This window comes from Schistocerca cancellata, chromosome 8 (genome assembly GCF_023864275.1).
Source record: "Schistocerca cancellata isolate TAMUIC-IGC-003103 chromosome 8, iqSchCanc2.1, whole genome shotgun sequence".
NCBI lineage: Eukaryota > Metazoa > Arthropoda > Insecta > Orthoptera > Acrididae > Schistocerca > Schistocerca cancellata.
The window spans coordinates 495,329,056-495,345,048 of record NC_064633.1 but is presented as its reverse complement, the minus strand read 5'-3'; the positions used below and the strand labels follow the sequence as shown (position 1 = coordinate 495,345,048).

Genomic DNA, 15,993 nt, shown 5'->3' with positions numbered 1-15,993 from the left:
TTCCAATTAGGTTTTGTTTTGATTTCACATGAATGCTAATTTTTTGTATCGTACGATATATTCTTCCATCCCTTTTTTCCGTTGAATCTGTGGCCACATACATCCGCATATATGCTGGTGCAGCAAAACTTTTTGGCCAGTTGAGTAACGGAGGCTGAGCAACTTTTAATTTGTGTTTCAGGCTATCTGGCTTGTCTCCGTTTATGGGGGACACTGACGTGGAGACGATGGCAAACGTGACCATAGCCAAATATGACTTCGACGATGAGGCCTTCAATGAAATCTCCGACGACGCAAAGGACTTCATAGAAAAGCTGCTGGTTAAGGACATAGAGTACGTAATCAACATGGCATGGATTTCTCTTCTTTAACAAGCAATGTTTCATCTTTTCTGAATTCTCGTGTGTCTCGGATCTTATTCTTCATATAATATCTGTGAATGTATCTGTGTCACATTTGATTATTATTTTTTTAAATGCTGCATTTGGCTCATAGCAAAGGCTCCCGCTTGGCTGCACATGTTCGCTAATCAGAGAGCTATTTCTTGTTGTATGAAAATATTTTTTTACAAAACAGCTTTCTAGTGAAATTTCCAGGCGATTTTTCTACGTCTCTCTTTTTTTGAGTAGCTGCCTACAGAATATTTTATAACGGCGTAATCTGCCGTGTTTGAAAACATGAAAGGCATGACAAAGGCCCAAAATGTGTGCACGTGAACTTATAAAATTGCATGAGCTTTGCCCGCTTGTCAGGCCTCCTGCTTTCTCACAGCCGATAAATGTGTGAAACGTCTTTTTTGTGTCGTGTCCTCTAATTTCCTCCACCCGGACTTGAAACAGATACATACATAGATTTTTGAGCCACACACACCTCGTGTTTTGCGTGAAAGATTTTGCTCTTGCTATTTATCTTCGACAAATACGCGAACAAACTTACGAACTTCAGAACTTGTAAAAATGCAGACAAAATAACAAGAGACTAAGACGTACGAGAAGCACTTCATTTAAATTACGTTTAAAAAATTTATTTTACTCGTTCGGTGTAGCTCATTACGATAGAATCTACATTACTCTACATTACTAAGTGGTTAGAGCGATGCTAGGTTGCAGTTTGCCTATCCAAGGCTTCCAAGGGCAGCAAAAACTTAATTTTCAGTATTTCATGTAACTATTGACCAACTTTAAAAAATTAAAATGCTGTCAAAATCTGCTCATTAAGAGGTACAATCTTACACTAAAGGTTTAATACAATAAGTCAAGTATAAAACGTTTGAAACTTGAAGGAGCGTAACTCACGGCCTTCACAATACCCAAATTGTATTCACCTAGTATTTGAGTCAGAGCACATAGCAACTTCCAACAAACTTTACATATAATTTCAAACTGCTTCTAAACTTTCTCTCAGTGACAGCCCCCACAAAATAATGAAAGGGAAAAAGTTTATCGCTTACTACATTTTTGGCTGTTCTTGCAGTAAAATTTCAGCATCGAGCATAATGTTTTGATTTATTACTTCTTTATAACTGACTCTAATTCCAATACATTTTGCAGACAATACTCAAATATACCATTGAAAGTAACTGTAAAATTATATCATTTTACGGCAAATAGTTCAGGAAATGTAATATAATAAACATTGAGATGCGTGAAAAACTAGTTTTCCTTAAAACATAGCGCATATTATCCGGGCTATAATTTTCCAGAGTCTAATAATGACAGCACTAGGCGACTTCCAGTAAACTTTAAACTACACTTCGAAACTTCTGTAAAATTTTTGCTTGCTGTTTTATAGATTTGAAATGTAATTAAGAAATTGGGGGGCGGGAGGGAGAGGTGGGAGGGGGGAGGGGGAGCTGGCAACAAAGTATACTTTGTTGTCCGCTGAAACTCAACGTAAATAGCAATCTTCTGGCATCTTCTTACTCTTCTAAATAATATGGGAAATTATAACTGAAGAATATAACGCATTTTAATAAATTTCATAATACCCCATAGGTTATTTTATCACTGGTAGTGTAGACATCTTTAAAATATTGAGTACTGTAACTCCTGATCTTAAATACACTGTCCAGTCACTTTAATGTGACCACTTGTCAAAAGCCTGACTGACCACCTTTTGCAGTGCGGACCACTGCGTGATATGCAGGAAGAGACGTCCTGGAAGATACCGACAGGGATGTGGATGCATGCCGACTCCTGTGCCGTGGATAGCTAAGCTACGTTTCTCGGTCGAGGATCCATGTTGCGAACAGCCCGAATGAGGTGGTCCGACTGATTCTAGATTCGATTTAAATTCGAGGAGTTTGGTGGCCCAACTCATGCTTGAACTCTTCGATGGGAAATTTCCACAACGAAACTCTGTTTCGGAATCTGGCAGAAAACCAGAAGAGATTCTGGTCATACATAAAGCACACCAGTGGCAAGACGCAATCAATACCTTCACTGTATGATAACAACGCCGAAGACACTGGTGACAGTGCCACTAAAGCAGAGTTATTTAACACGGTTTTCTGAAACTCCTTCACCAAAGAAGACGAAGTAAATATACCTGAATTCCAATCAAGAACAACTGTCAAGATGAGAAACATAAAAGTAGATATCCTCGGTGTAGCAAAGCAGCTTAAATCACTTATAAATGCAAGGCCTCCGTTGCAGACTGTATACCAGTCAGGTTCCTTTCAGAGTATGCTGATACAACAGCTCCATATTTAGTATTTATACACAACCGCTCGCTCACAGAAAGTTCCGTACCTAAAGACTGGAAAATTGCTCAAGTCACATACACCAAAAAAGGTAAATAGGAGTAATCCGCTGAATTACAGGCCCATATCACTAACGTCGATTTGCAGTAGGGTTTTGGAACATACACTGTGTTCGAACATTATGAATTACCTTGGAGAAAATGATTTATTGACACATAGTCTGCACGGATTCAGAAAATATCGTTCTTGTGAAATACAATTAGCTCTTTATACTCATGAAGTAATGAGTGCTATCGACAGGGGATGTCAAATTGATTCCATATTTTTAGATTTCCAGGCTTTCGACACCGTTCCTCACAAGCATCTTCTAACCAACCTGTGTACCTGTGGAATATCGCCTCAGTTGTGCGATTGGTTTCGTGATTTCCTGTAAGAAAGGTCACAGTTCTAATTAATAGACGGAAAGTCATCGAGTAAAACAGAAGAAATATCCGGCGTTCCCCAAGGAAATGTTATAGGCCCTCTATAGTTCCTGATCTATATTGACGGCGTAGGAGACAATCTAAGTAGCCGTCGTAGATTGTTTGCAGACGATGCTGTCATTTACCGACTAGTCATCAGACGACCAAAACTAATGGCAAAATGATTTAGATAAGATATCTGTATGGGGAGAAAAGTGGCAATTGACCCTGAACAAAGAAAAGTGTGAAGTTATTCACATGAGTACTAAAAGAAATCCGCTGAATTTCCATTACATGATAAGTCACACAAATCTGAAGGCTGTAAATTCAACTAAATACTTAGGGATTACAATTACAAATAAAGTAAATTGGAACGGTCACATAGATAAAGTTCTGGGTAGAGCAAACCAATGACTGCGATTCATTGGCAGAACACTTAAAAGGTGTGATAGGTCTACTTAAGAGACTGCTTACACCACGCTTGTCCGCCCTATCCTGAAGTATTGCTGTATGGTGTGGGATCCGCATCAGGTGGGACTGGCGGATGACATTGAAAAAGTTCAAAGAAGGGCTGCTCGTTTTGTATTATAGCGAAATAGGGGAGATAGTGCCACAGACATGATACGTGAACTGGAGTGGGAATCATTAAAACAATGGCTTTTTCCATTTCGACGGGATGTTCTCGTGAAATTTCAGTACCAGTTTTCTCCTACGATTGCAAAAACATTCCGTTGGCACCCACCTTCATGGGGAGAAATGATCATCACGATAAAATAAGAGAAATCAGGGTTCGCACAGAAAAATTTAAGTGCTCGTTTTTCCCGAGAGTGGAATGGTTGAGAGACAGCTTGAAGGTGGTTAATAGAACCCTCTGCCAGGCACTGTAATGTGAATAGCAGAGTAATCACACAGATGTAGATGCACCACACACGTACACTGGGAACTGGGTGATGGTTGTATTGTGCTGCTGGTAGATGCCATCCTGCCGACAGAACACAAATTGCGTTTAGGAATGGACATTGTCCCCGAGGATAGAAACATAATTGTGTTGGTCCATTGCGCCTTCCAGAGTGACGAGATCACCCAGAGAATGCCCTCCGGCCTGGATCGATCCGACAATTGTTGCAAGGTGTTTGCTTTTAGACGTTTCACGCCGCACACGCCAACGGCCATCTGTCTGATGGAGCGTAAAGCGTGATTCATCTGAAAAGGCCACCTGGTATCACTCATTGGACGTCCAGTCACGCGCTAATTCCACCCTTCGTAGCCGGTGAACAGCAGTCAGCATGGGTGCACGAACCAGGTGCCTGCTGCGGAGTCCCATTCGCAGTAACGTTCGCTCAACGGTCTTTGAGGAGATATTGTTGGTAGTCCCTTGGTTCAGTTGGGCGATCAGTTGCTCTACAGTTGTACGTCTATTCGCCGGTATACTTGCCCATAGATAGATACTGCCTACAGGAAAATTAAAGAGACCTTTGGAGAAAAGAGAACCACTTGTATGAATATCAGGAGCTCAGATGGAAACCCAGTTCTAAGCAAAGAAGGGAAAGCAGAAAGGTGGAAGGAGTATACAGAGGGCCTATACAAGGGCAATGTACTTGAGGACAATATTATGGAAATGGAAGAGGATGTAGATGCAGATGAAATGGGAGATATGATACTGCGTGAAGAGTTTGACAGAGCACTGAAAGACCAGAGTCGAAACAAGGCCCCTGGAGTAGACAACATTCCATTAGAACTACTGATGGCCTTGGGAGAGCCAGTCCTGACAAAACTCTACCATCTGGTGAGCAAGATGTATGAGACAGCCGAAATTCCCTCGACTTCAAGATGAATATAATGATTCCAATCCCAAAGAAAGCAGGTGCTGACAGATGTGAAAATTACCGAACCATCACTTTAACAAGTCACGGCTGCAAAATACTAACGCGAATTCTTTACAGGCGAATGGAAAAACTGATAGAAGCCGACCTCGGGGAAGATCAGTTTGATTCCGTAGAAATATTGGAACACGTGAGGCAATACTGACCCTACGACTTATCTTAGAAGCTAGATTAAGGAAAGGCAAACCTACGTTTCTAGCATTTGTAGACTTAGAGAAAGCTTTTGACAATGTCGATTGGAATACTCTCTTTCAAATTCTGAAGGTGGCAGGGGTAAAATACAGGGAGCGAAAAGCTATTTACAATTTGTACAGAAACCAGATGGCAGTTATAAGAGTCGAGGGACATGAAAGGAAAGCAGTGGTTGGCAAGGGAGTGAGGCAGGGTTGTAGCATATCCCCGATGTTATTCAATCTTTATATTGAGCAAGCAGTGAAGAAAACAAAAGAAAAATTCGGAGTAGGTATTAAAATCCATGGAGAAGAAATAAAAACTTTGAGGTTCGCCGATGACATTGTAATTCTGTCAGAGACAGCAAAGGACTTGGAAGAGCTGTTGAACGGAATGGACAGTGTCATGAAAGGAGGGTATAAGATGAACGTCAACAAAAGCAAAACGAGGATAATGGAATGTACTCGAATTAAGTCGGGTGATGCTGAGGGAATTAGGTTAGGAAATGAGACACTTAAATTAGTAAAGGAGTTTTTCTATTTGGGGGGCAAAATAACTGATGATGGTCGAAGTAGAGAGGATATAAAATGTAGACTGGCAATGGCAAGGAAAGCTTTTCTGAAGAAGAGAAATTTGTTAACATCGAGTATAGATCTAAGTGTCAGGAAGTCCTTTCTGAAAGTATTTGTATGGAGCGTAGCCACGCATGGAAGTGAAACATGGACAATAAATAGTTTGGACAAGAAGAGAATAGAAGCTTTCGAAATGTGGTGCTATAGAAGAATGCTGAAGATTCGATGGGTAGATCATATAACTAATGAGGAGGTATTGAATAGGATTGAGGAGAAGAGAAGTTTGTGGCAGAACTTGACTAGAAGAAGGGATCGGTTGTTAGGACATGTTCTGAGGCATCAAGGGATCACCAATTTAGCATTGGAGGGCAGCGTGGAGGGTAAAAATCGTAGAGGGAGACCAAGGTATGAATACACTAAGCAGATTCAGAAGGATGTAGGTTGCAGTAGGTACTGGGAGATGAAGAAGCTTGCACATGATAGAGTAGCATGGAGAGCTGCATCAAACCAGTCTCAGGACTGAAGACCACAACAACAACAACAACAACAACAACAACAACTTGTCCACAGCCGTCGTTCGCCCCTTTCATCTATGGCCCGCGGTGCACCACCGTTGCCTCGGCGCCGGTTTTGGACAGCTCTATTTTGCCATGCACGGCATACTTTAACCACGGCGGCACGCAAACAGTTTACACTCTTAGCCATTTCGTATATGATTCCACCCTTGGCCCGAAAGCCAATGATCACCCCCTTTTGGACGTCAGATAAATCGCTCCGTTTTCGCATTACGAAAACAACTGCAGTATTTCGCACATCCCCACGACACGCTTTATGTACCCACCACTGCTAGTGACACCTGCCAGTTTACTGCATGTTGACATCAAACATAGGCGGCGGTCACATTGATCTGACTGGACAGTGCAATATTTGGGAATGAGAACATATAGCGGCTTCCAATAAATTTTACATATAATTTGTAAAATTTCTCAATTTTTGTGGCTGACATCCCCCACAAAATAATGAAGGGAAACTGAGTTTAACTGCACAATTATATCATTTTACGACACCTGGTTTATGAGATATGATGTCGTAAACACTGAGGTGCGTGAAAAACTACCTTTTGTTAAGATGAAGCGCAGGTAACTCCTACAACACTCGTCCGATGTTTCATAATGAGAGCATTTAGCGACTGCCACCAAACTATAAACTTAATTTATTTCAAACCTATCTCACTGTTTTATACATGGGAGTTCGATTTTTAAATAATCGGGGGGGTGGTTTGCTGGTAACAAAATGTATCTTGTTATCTGCCGAAACTGAACGTAAATCGCAACCCTCCGGTGTGTTCTTACTCTTCCAAACAATATGCCAGATTATGTTATAAATGAAAAATATAACGCATTCTAATGAATACGATTATACTCAGTCGATTATTTTAACATTGGTAATATAAACATCTTTAAGATACTAATTACTGTAGACTTCTCATTTTAAGTATAATCTATGGAAATGCGACATGCAATGAGTTCTAGGTTTGACCTTTGTAAGAATTTTTTGTACTATTAAAGATGTAGGGTTAAACACAGATTTTTCATTACTTTTTAATGCAATTTGGAAAAATAAGTTCAGTTATTCTGGATTCCTATAACAATCTTCCAACAACTGGAATCCTTGATATTTGCTACGAATATCACAATTTGAGACTTTAGATTTACATGTGAATGTAAACGAAATATAGTGTTTAAATACCATATATTAAAGGAAATAGCCTTATAAAGCAAGAAATTATTAAAAGTAATTGTAAGTATTTTTTCCACCTTCGTTTACAATAACTCACTATGACCTTTCTTTTATTTGTATACTGGATCTCGTAGCTTACTTTTAATCATTCTTTTCTTTCTTTCTTTCTTTCATCTTTATTTTCTTCGTTTCACTATCTGTTCTTGTTTGATTTTGTTTGATATGTGTGTTATTATTTACCTGTTTGTTTAATTTTACAATAAATAATACAGTTTACTTAAAAGCGCAATGGATCGCCTGGAAAACCTTAAATTCCACAATAGAAACTCAAACTCGACTGCATTTTTATTCTGAAATTGCAAAACGCTATGGAAAAGTGGAGGGATAATTTATGACTTATAGCTATATGAAAATTTCAACTCTGCCCCTCTCTCTTCTCATGGAGAGGGTTTTCCACATACTTCTTGCTTCGGAAATTTTTTTCTTGGCGAAAGTATTTTGTACATCATTTCTGGACCTTGAACGTGTGTTATACGTGAACTTACACAATGAGGCATATAGGCCTACATATTCCCTCTTCATTCTCTCAGACACCCTGCTTTAAAAGTGGAACATTACCTCTTATTCCTAAACTAATGTAATGAACCCTAACCTTAAATAGAAAGCTGTAGCAGTTTAAGGGTAGTTAAAAATTGAGATTTATTTTTTACTGTTTAGTCATTACTGAACAGTTTCTATTTTGATTATTTGCCTTACACATACACTTCGCTTCTTGCTTCAACTCTAAGTTGTGTAAGGATTATGGTTTATAAACAAGATTTTCGGAAACCGCCGCTACTCACAACTGTGACATAGCGGTCTCTGAAAAAAAAATTTTAATCAATCTTAACGAACAATCGTGGTCAAACAACGTCCAGTATGGCTTTAAATTGAAAATGATAATATTGGAGACGTTGAGAAGGATATATTCGCCACGTTTAATGTTGTATGCCGTTTGCAGGCAGCTGTTACGTATTTCTTCAAGTATGTCTTGATATTGGTGACATTTCAGGCGGCGTGGTATTGCAGAAAATATTAGCTCAATAGCATATCAGACATGTCTCACCGATTCGATATGTGACGTGAAGTACCTCACATGTCTAGGCCAGATACGTTAAATTCACGGTCACCGTACAGTATTGGTGTATTACACTCCTGGAAATTGAAATAAGAACACCGTGAATTCATTGTCCCAGGAAGGGGAAACTTTATTGACACATTCCTGGGGTCAGATACATCACATGATCACACTGACAGAACCACAGGCACATAGACACAGGCAACAGAGCATGCACAATGTCGGCACTAGTACAGTGTATATCCACCTTTCGCAGCAATGCAGGCTGCTATTCTCCCATGGAGACGATCGTAGAGATGCTGGATGTAGTCCTGTGGAACGGCTTGCCATGCCATTTCCACCTGGCGCCTCAGTTGGACCAGCGTTCGTGCTGGACGTGCAGACCGCGTGAGACGACGCTTCATCCAGTCCCAAACATGCTCAATGGGGGACAGATCCGGAGATCTTGCTGGCCAGGGTAGTTGACTTACACCTTCTAGAGCACGTTGGGTGGCACGGGATACATGCGGACGTGCATTGTCCTGTTGGAACAGCAAGTTCCCTTGCCGGTCTAGGAATGGTAGAACGATGGGTTCGATGACGGTTTGGATGTACCGTGCACTATTCAGTGTCCCCTCGACGATCACAAGTGGTGTACGGCCAGTGTAGGAGATCGCTCCCCACACCATGATGCCGGGTGTTGGCCCTGTGTGCCTCGGTCGTATGCAGTCCTGATTGTGGCGCTCACCTGCACGGCGCCAAACACGCATACGACCATCATTGGCACCAAGGCAGAAGCGACTCTCATCGCTGAAGACGACACGTCTCCATTCGTCCCTCCATTCACGCCTGTCGCGACACCACTGGAGGCGGGCTGCACGATGTTGGGGCGTGAGCGGAAGACGGCCTAACGGTGTGCGGGACCGTAGCCCAGCTTCATGGAGACGGTTGCGAATGGTCCTCACCGATACCCCAGGAGCAACAGTGTCCCTAATTTGCTGGGAAGTGGCGGTGCGGTCCCCTACGGCACTGCGTAGGATCCTACGGTCTTGGCGTGCATCCGTGCGTCGCTGCAGTCCGGTCCCAGGTCGACGGGCACGTGCACCTTCCGCCGACCACTGGCGACAACATCGATGTACTGTGGAGACCTCACGCCCCACGTGTTGAGCAATTCGGCGGTACGTCCACCCGGCCTCCCGCATGCCCACTATACGCCCTCGCTCAAAGTCCGTCAACTGCACATACGGTTCACGTCCACGCTGTCGCGGCATGCTACCAGTGTTAAAGACTGCGATGGAGCTCCGTATGCCACGGCAAACTGGCTGACACTGACGGCGGCGGTGCACAAATGCTGCGCAGCTAGCGCCATTCGACGGCCAACACCGCGGTTCCTGGTGTGTCCGCTGTGCCGTGCGTGTGATCATTGCTTGTACAGCCCTCTCGCAGTGTCCGGAGCAAGTATGGTGGGTCTGACACACCGGTGTCAATGTGTTCTTTTTTCCAGAGGTTGTGGACACTGTGATTTCTCACTTAATATGCAAAGCTAATAGCCTTTTACGGAAAACTTACACATTAAATTTTAAACTTCCGCTCTAAGAGTAAACAGATATGTGAAACTTCCTGGCAGATTAAAACTATGTGCCCGACCGAGACTCGAACTCGGGCACACAGTTTTAATCTGCCAGGAAGTTTCATATCAGCGCACACTCCGCTGCAGAGTGAAAATCTCATTCTGGAAACACATATATGCTGAGTGCCTGGCGTTAACTAGCACACAGTTGTCGAACCTGCGGGGCCTCTGTACTACAAGATGCATTCAAGTTCTAAGGCCTCCAATTTTTTTTCTAATTAACTACTCACCCGAAATCGATGAAACTGGCGTTACTTCTCGACGTAATCGCCCTGCAGACGTATTTCACAACGCTGACGCCATGATTCCATGGCAGCGGCTAACGCTTCTTTAGGAGTCTGTTTTGACCACTGGAAAATCGCTGAGGCAATAGCAGCACGGCTGGCGAATGTGCGGCCACGGAGAGTGTCTTTTATTGTTGGAAAAAGCCAAAAGTCACTAGGAGCCAGGTCAGGTGAGTAGGGGGCATGAGGAATCACTTCAAAGTTGTTATCACGAAGAAACTGTTGCGTAACGTTAGCTCGATGTGCGGGTGCGTTGTCTTGGTGAAACAGCACACGCACAGCCCTTCCCGGACGTTTTCGTTGCAGTGCAGGAAGGAATTTGTTCTTCAAAACATTTTCGTAGTATGCACCTGTTACCGTAGTGCCATTTGGAACGCAATGGGTAAGGATTACGCCCTCGCTGTCCCAGAACATGGACACCATCATTTTTTCAGCACTGGCGGTTACCCGAAATTTTTTTGGTGGCGGTGAATCTGTGTGCTTCCATTGAGCTGACTGGCGCTTTGTTTCTGGATTGAAAACTGGCATCCACGTCTCATCCATTATCACAACCGACGAAAAGAATGTCCCATTCATGCTGTCGTTCCCCGTCAACATTGCTTGGCAATATGCCACATGGGCAGCCATGTGGTCGTCCGTCAGCATTCGTGGCACCCACCTGGATGACACTTTTTGCATTTTCAGGTCGTCATGCAGGATTGTGTGCACAGAACCCACAGCAATGCCAACTCTGGAGGCGATCTGTTCAACAGTCATTCGGTGATCCCCCAAAACAATTCTTTCCATTTTCTCGATCATGTCGTCAGACCGGCTTGTGCGAGCCCGAAGTTGTTTCAGTTTGTTGTCACACGATGTTCTGCCTTCATTAAACTGTCACACCAACAAATGCACTTTCGACACATCCATAACTCCATAACCACATGTCTCCTTCAACTGTCAATGAATTTCAATTGGTTTCACACCACGCAAATTCAGAAAACGAATGATTGCACGCTGTTCAAGTAAGGAAAACGTCGCCATTTTAAGTATTTAAAACAGTTCTCATTCTCGCCACTGGCGGTAAAATTCCATCTGCCGTACGGTGCTGCCATCTCTGGGACGTATTGACAATGAACGCGGCCTCATTTTAAAACAATGCGCATGTTTCCATCTCTTTCCAGTCCGGAGAAAAAAATAGGAGGCCTTAGAACTTGAATGCACCTCGTATGTAAAATTTATGCTCATCATTGTGCAGACCTGGATTTCTACAGCTATTAAAATGCCAAAAAAGCTCCGTTATGTTCATATTAATCTTGCGTTTGATGACTTTACACTATCAAATAACGCAGTCTGAGATCGCAGTTCCAGTACCAGATGCTGATTATTGACATGTGTGCCTCAGATTTGCAACTATTCTAGAATTAGCTTGTAAGTTTTCAGTAGTGTTGAGAAGAGGAAAAAATCGATTTTTGTTGCGCTAGTTGACACACACACGCAGCATATACTGGTATGCTGATTATTTTAAGACAAAATGGAAAAAAAATACATTTCTTTGTTTATCTCAAAGGTGTGTCACTGCGTTCATGCACGGACTCTGGACAGGCCCGTCCATTTCAGACATGTTATTGTCCACAAACCATTGCCTCACAGAATCTGGTTTATGAGTGAGTCTCTTATCAAACATTAGTCATCTCCAATTTGTTCCCTTACAGCAAGCAATACACAACGCTGTAAAATGTGTTCATATCCTTCAAGATTCAGAGTTTTCTTAAGTTCAATGAGAGAACCACACCCTAGCCACGAAAAATACCTCCGTACCGTAGCACCGCCGCCTCCATACTTCAATGTTGGCATTACTCTTGATGACAAATAACTTTACCCAGGCATTCGCTAAACCTAAACCCTTCCATCGGACTGCCACAGGTTGTAGCGTGATTCCTCACTCCAGACAACTCGTTTCCAAGCATTCACTCTCCGGTATCGTCTCTCTTTACACCATCTCAAGGGATGGTTACATTGACTACAGACATGTAAGGCTCGTGAGTAGCTGATCACCATTGTATCCCAGTCTTTTAACTCCCCACATGTTGTCATTGTGATAGATGGACTGATGGTAGAGCCTTGGAACTCATGAGTGATTCTTTCCGCTGATTTAAAGCGACTTTTTACAAGCGTCTTCGCAATGCTCGACGGTCGCTGTCGTTACATAAGGTCTGTCTGGTTTTGGTTTAGTTGGGGTTGTTCCTTCACATTTCCAGTTCGCAATCCTATCACCAACGTTCGACTTGGGCAATATTAGGACATTTGAAATGTCCCTAATAGATCTGTTACTCAGGTGAAATCGAATGGCTACTCCACGTTCAAAGTTACTGAGCCCTTCTGATCAGTCCATTCCACTGTTATTGCTTCTCTACCGACAACACAATGGTTGCTACTTCATTTGGTACTGGCAGGTCCGTCTCTCGTGACATTTAGTGATGGATTACGCATCACATAGTGATTTCTAGATACTTTTCATCAGAAAGTGTGTATGGAGGGCTTATTTCAATAGTGGTACAAATCCATTACCTCCACTTTTCTGCCTATAATGCTTCTGAAATTAATGATCCAAACAAACAGAAAGAAAGGTTCATCTCTAGCAAGAAGCCGTATGCTTGAATATTTCTGGTATCTCAACTGCAGATTTTTCAGCGCTCTTTTAACTTTAGGACTCTGCATCTCAAAAGACCAAAAATGGACTTGTACCACTGTTGAAATAAGCCCTTCACATGTTGTTTTATAAGAGCGCTGGATTTGAATTTTAAATAAAACACGGTTATCTGTAGCAGTATATTGTAATATTATGATGTAGACTTTTGGGAACTGCGCACTGAATAAGACATTTTGAGTGAATGTCGTGCTATTTCGCTGATACAGCGATCAATTTCGGCATTTAAAGCTTGGGTGGTCGTAGCCTTCTTGGCGTAAGCCTGAGACTCAGAAAACTCTATAGAATAAAGTTTGTTAAGTGGCAAGATCGTGGAGTTCGATTGTGGTCACCAAACGAGAGATGACACGATCAGCTAAAGACTCGTGCAAGACCATCAATGGTTCATAGGCCGTAGGGCAAGTGACACCGCCCTGCTGAAACCTCATTTCTTCAAGTGCAGTATCTTCCAATTGGGGCACCAAGAACTAGATTATCGTGTTACGATGGCATTTGGCATATACCGTTAGCACTATATCTACCCCTTCTTCTAAGAGCAATAGTCGAATGCTTCCTCCAGAGCACAATGCACACAAAATAGTGACATGTTGGAAATGCATATTTTTCTTATAAATCATTCACAGATTTTCATTTGATGAATTTTGAACAGTATTTTTGCTGAAAACAGGACGCACTTTACGAATCGTAGCGACACATTTTCACCAACTTAATAGTAGTGTTTAAAATAAGGGCGCGTTGCTGCATCGTGTAGAAAAATAGTGTTCCATGTTTACTAACTCCTGTCTGTCTCCTACACACCTCGCATACTTATCGACCTACCAAATGATGACAGACAAAATGGCGCGCAATCCAAATATTACGCTCTTATTACAACACCCTGTAGTATGAAACCTCAGCCAAACACTTCAAGGCAAATATCAGACTAATCATGTAGACTGTTTTCTCCAACATCGTTGACGTTCACCGCCACAATTCAGAGATCATTGCCAGCTGAATGCCATTCAGGGGCCCCATGTTCAATTCTTGGCCAGGATGGAGACTTTATCCATTTGGGGACTGGATGTTGTGTTTTCCATTTCATTATCGACACGCAAGTTATCAAAGTGATGTCAAATGAAAGAATGTACACTAGGCAGCCGAACACCCCCAGATGCGGTCTCCCGGCCAATAACTACGAACGGCCATTTCATTTCAATGACCCTAATGTTGATGGGATGTAAAAGCCTGATTTTCCTTCCTTTTTCCTTAAATTAGTCACGCCCTTAACAAAATTCAGGAAGTGAGTTTCTGTTCGTGGAGACAGGCGATCCGGAGCGTGCATGTGCCGTGCGGTGTTTCCCCTCTAACAATGGGGTCTTTGTCTGCCTGCATAGGGGGCGCATGTCGGCCTCCCAGTGCCTAGCGCACCCCTGGCTCAAGAGAAAGCCTCCCGCCCCTCCTCCACCGCCAGAGGAGCTAGACCTGAGCAAAGATAACTTGCGCGTGTTCGTGGAGCGCTGGAACGAGCACCCCAACAGCCCGTACCTGTTCGACGGCTGCGGCCAGATGATCATGCCGCTGGCGAGCAGCTCGCTGCAGACGGTGGCGTCGCACACGTCGCTGGGGGGGCTGTCGCCGTCGCCGCCGGGCTCCCTCACCTCCCACTCCTCCTACACCTCCTCGCTGTCGTCCTCGCCCGACTCGGTGCTCGAGCAGCAGCAGCAGGTGGCGCTGGGGCAGCGCCGGCCGTCGGCGCCCACGGTGGTGGGCACTCCTCCTTCCAGAGTGCGCCACTTCGAACCGGCAGTGCCCAGCCAGGGCCGCTACCACCTGGAGCGCCTGCAGACGTTCGAGCGCCGCGCCTCCGAGGGCTGCGCGGTGACGGCGAGGCGCGACTCCGGGCCGCAGCTGCCCGCGCCCGGCGCGGTCAACCTCGCGGACGAGATCCGCAAGCTGTCCGACAAGCTGTACGAGATGGCCTCGCTGCTGTCGCCGCCGTCGACGCTGCCGCCGGCGGCCGACGTGGCCAACAACAACGTGCCCGCTCCGGCCGACCTGCCCCCGCCACCCCCGTTCCTGCAGGGCCCCCGGCAGCCGGCGGACAGCCCCCCGGCGTGGCGGCGTCAGGCCGGCAAGCACCGCGTCTCCAACCTCAACCGCGACGTGCCGCGCGCGCTGCCAGACCCTCTGCACAACCCCCCGGACCTGCTCCAGCACCTGGTGGTGGCCGAGTGGCGCAGTGACGAGCGCACCGTGGTGCGCCGCGAGTCCTCCACCGCCGGCACCACCACCACCAGCACCAGCAGCACCACCACCACCACAGGCGGCTGCGCGACGCAGAGGCGGCAGCGCCCCCAGTTCCCAGTCCAGTGAGCCCCAGCTGTTGCTTGTTCCGCAGAAGGCGCATGACGGCGGCCCAGGCGCTGCGCCACAAGTGGCTGCAGGGAGTCGCCGCTGTCACTCAGCTGTCCAAGGCTAAACTCAAGCGCTACGTCATCAAGAAGCGCTGGATCAAGGCCGTCAACACCATCATCGCACTGCGCAGGATGGGCGCCAAGCTGGAGCCCGACGATGCCGGAGCCGCGTGAGGCGGGTGCCTCCTCGGCTCCCGACGACCGGTCTGCCGCATCCTCAGCAGTGTGCGATTCACTCCGACTGTTGCAGCGTCTGTCACAAACCGGCCCTCACCTCAACCCCCTCTGTTAAGCCTGAACTTCAGGATCTTTTAATTTCCACAGTGATGGAAGGTATTGGGAAGTTCCTTTTAATTCTGTCGCACTTGTCTCGAGC

The 15,993-nt window shown here is 44.7% G+C and overlaps 1 protein-coding gene across 1 annotated transcript in view; it reads left to right on the top strand.

Moving 5' to 3' along the window:
• Positions 1-15,743, top strand: part of LOC126094587 (myosin light chain kinase, smooth muscle-like) — a 390,310-nt gene extending 374,567 nt beyond the window's left edge. Inside the window, exons 7-8 of the mRNA XM_049909052.1 lie at positions 182-334; positions 14,598-15,743. Coding sequence (XP_049765009.1) covers positions 182-334; positions 14,598-15,576 — 1,132 coding nt within the window. The 3' untranslated portion in view covers positions 15,577-15,743. The remainder of the gene's footprint in view (positions 1-181; positions 335-14,597) is intronic.
• Positions 15,744-15,993: the final 250 nt, after the last annotated feature.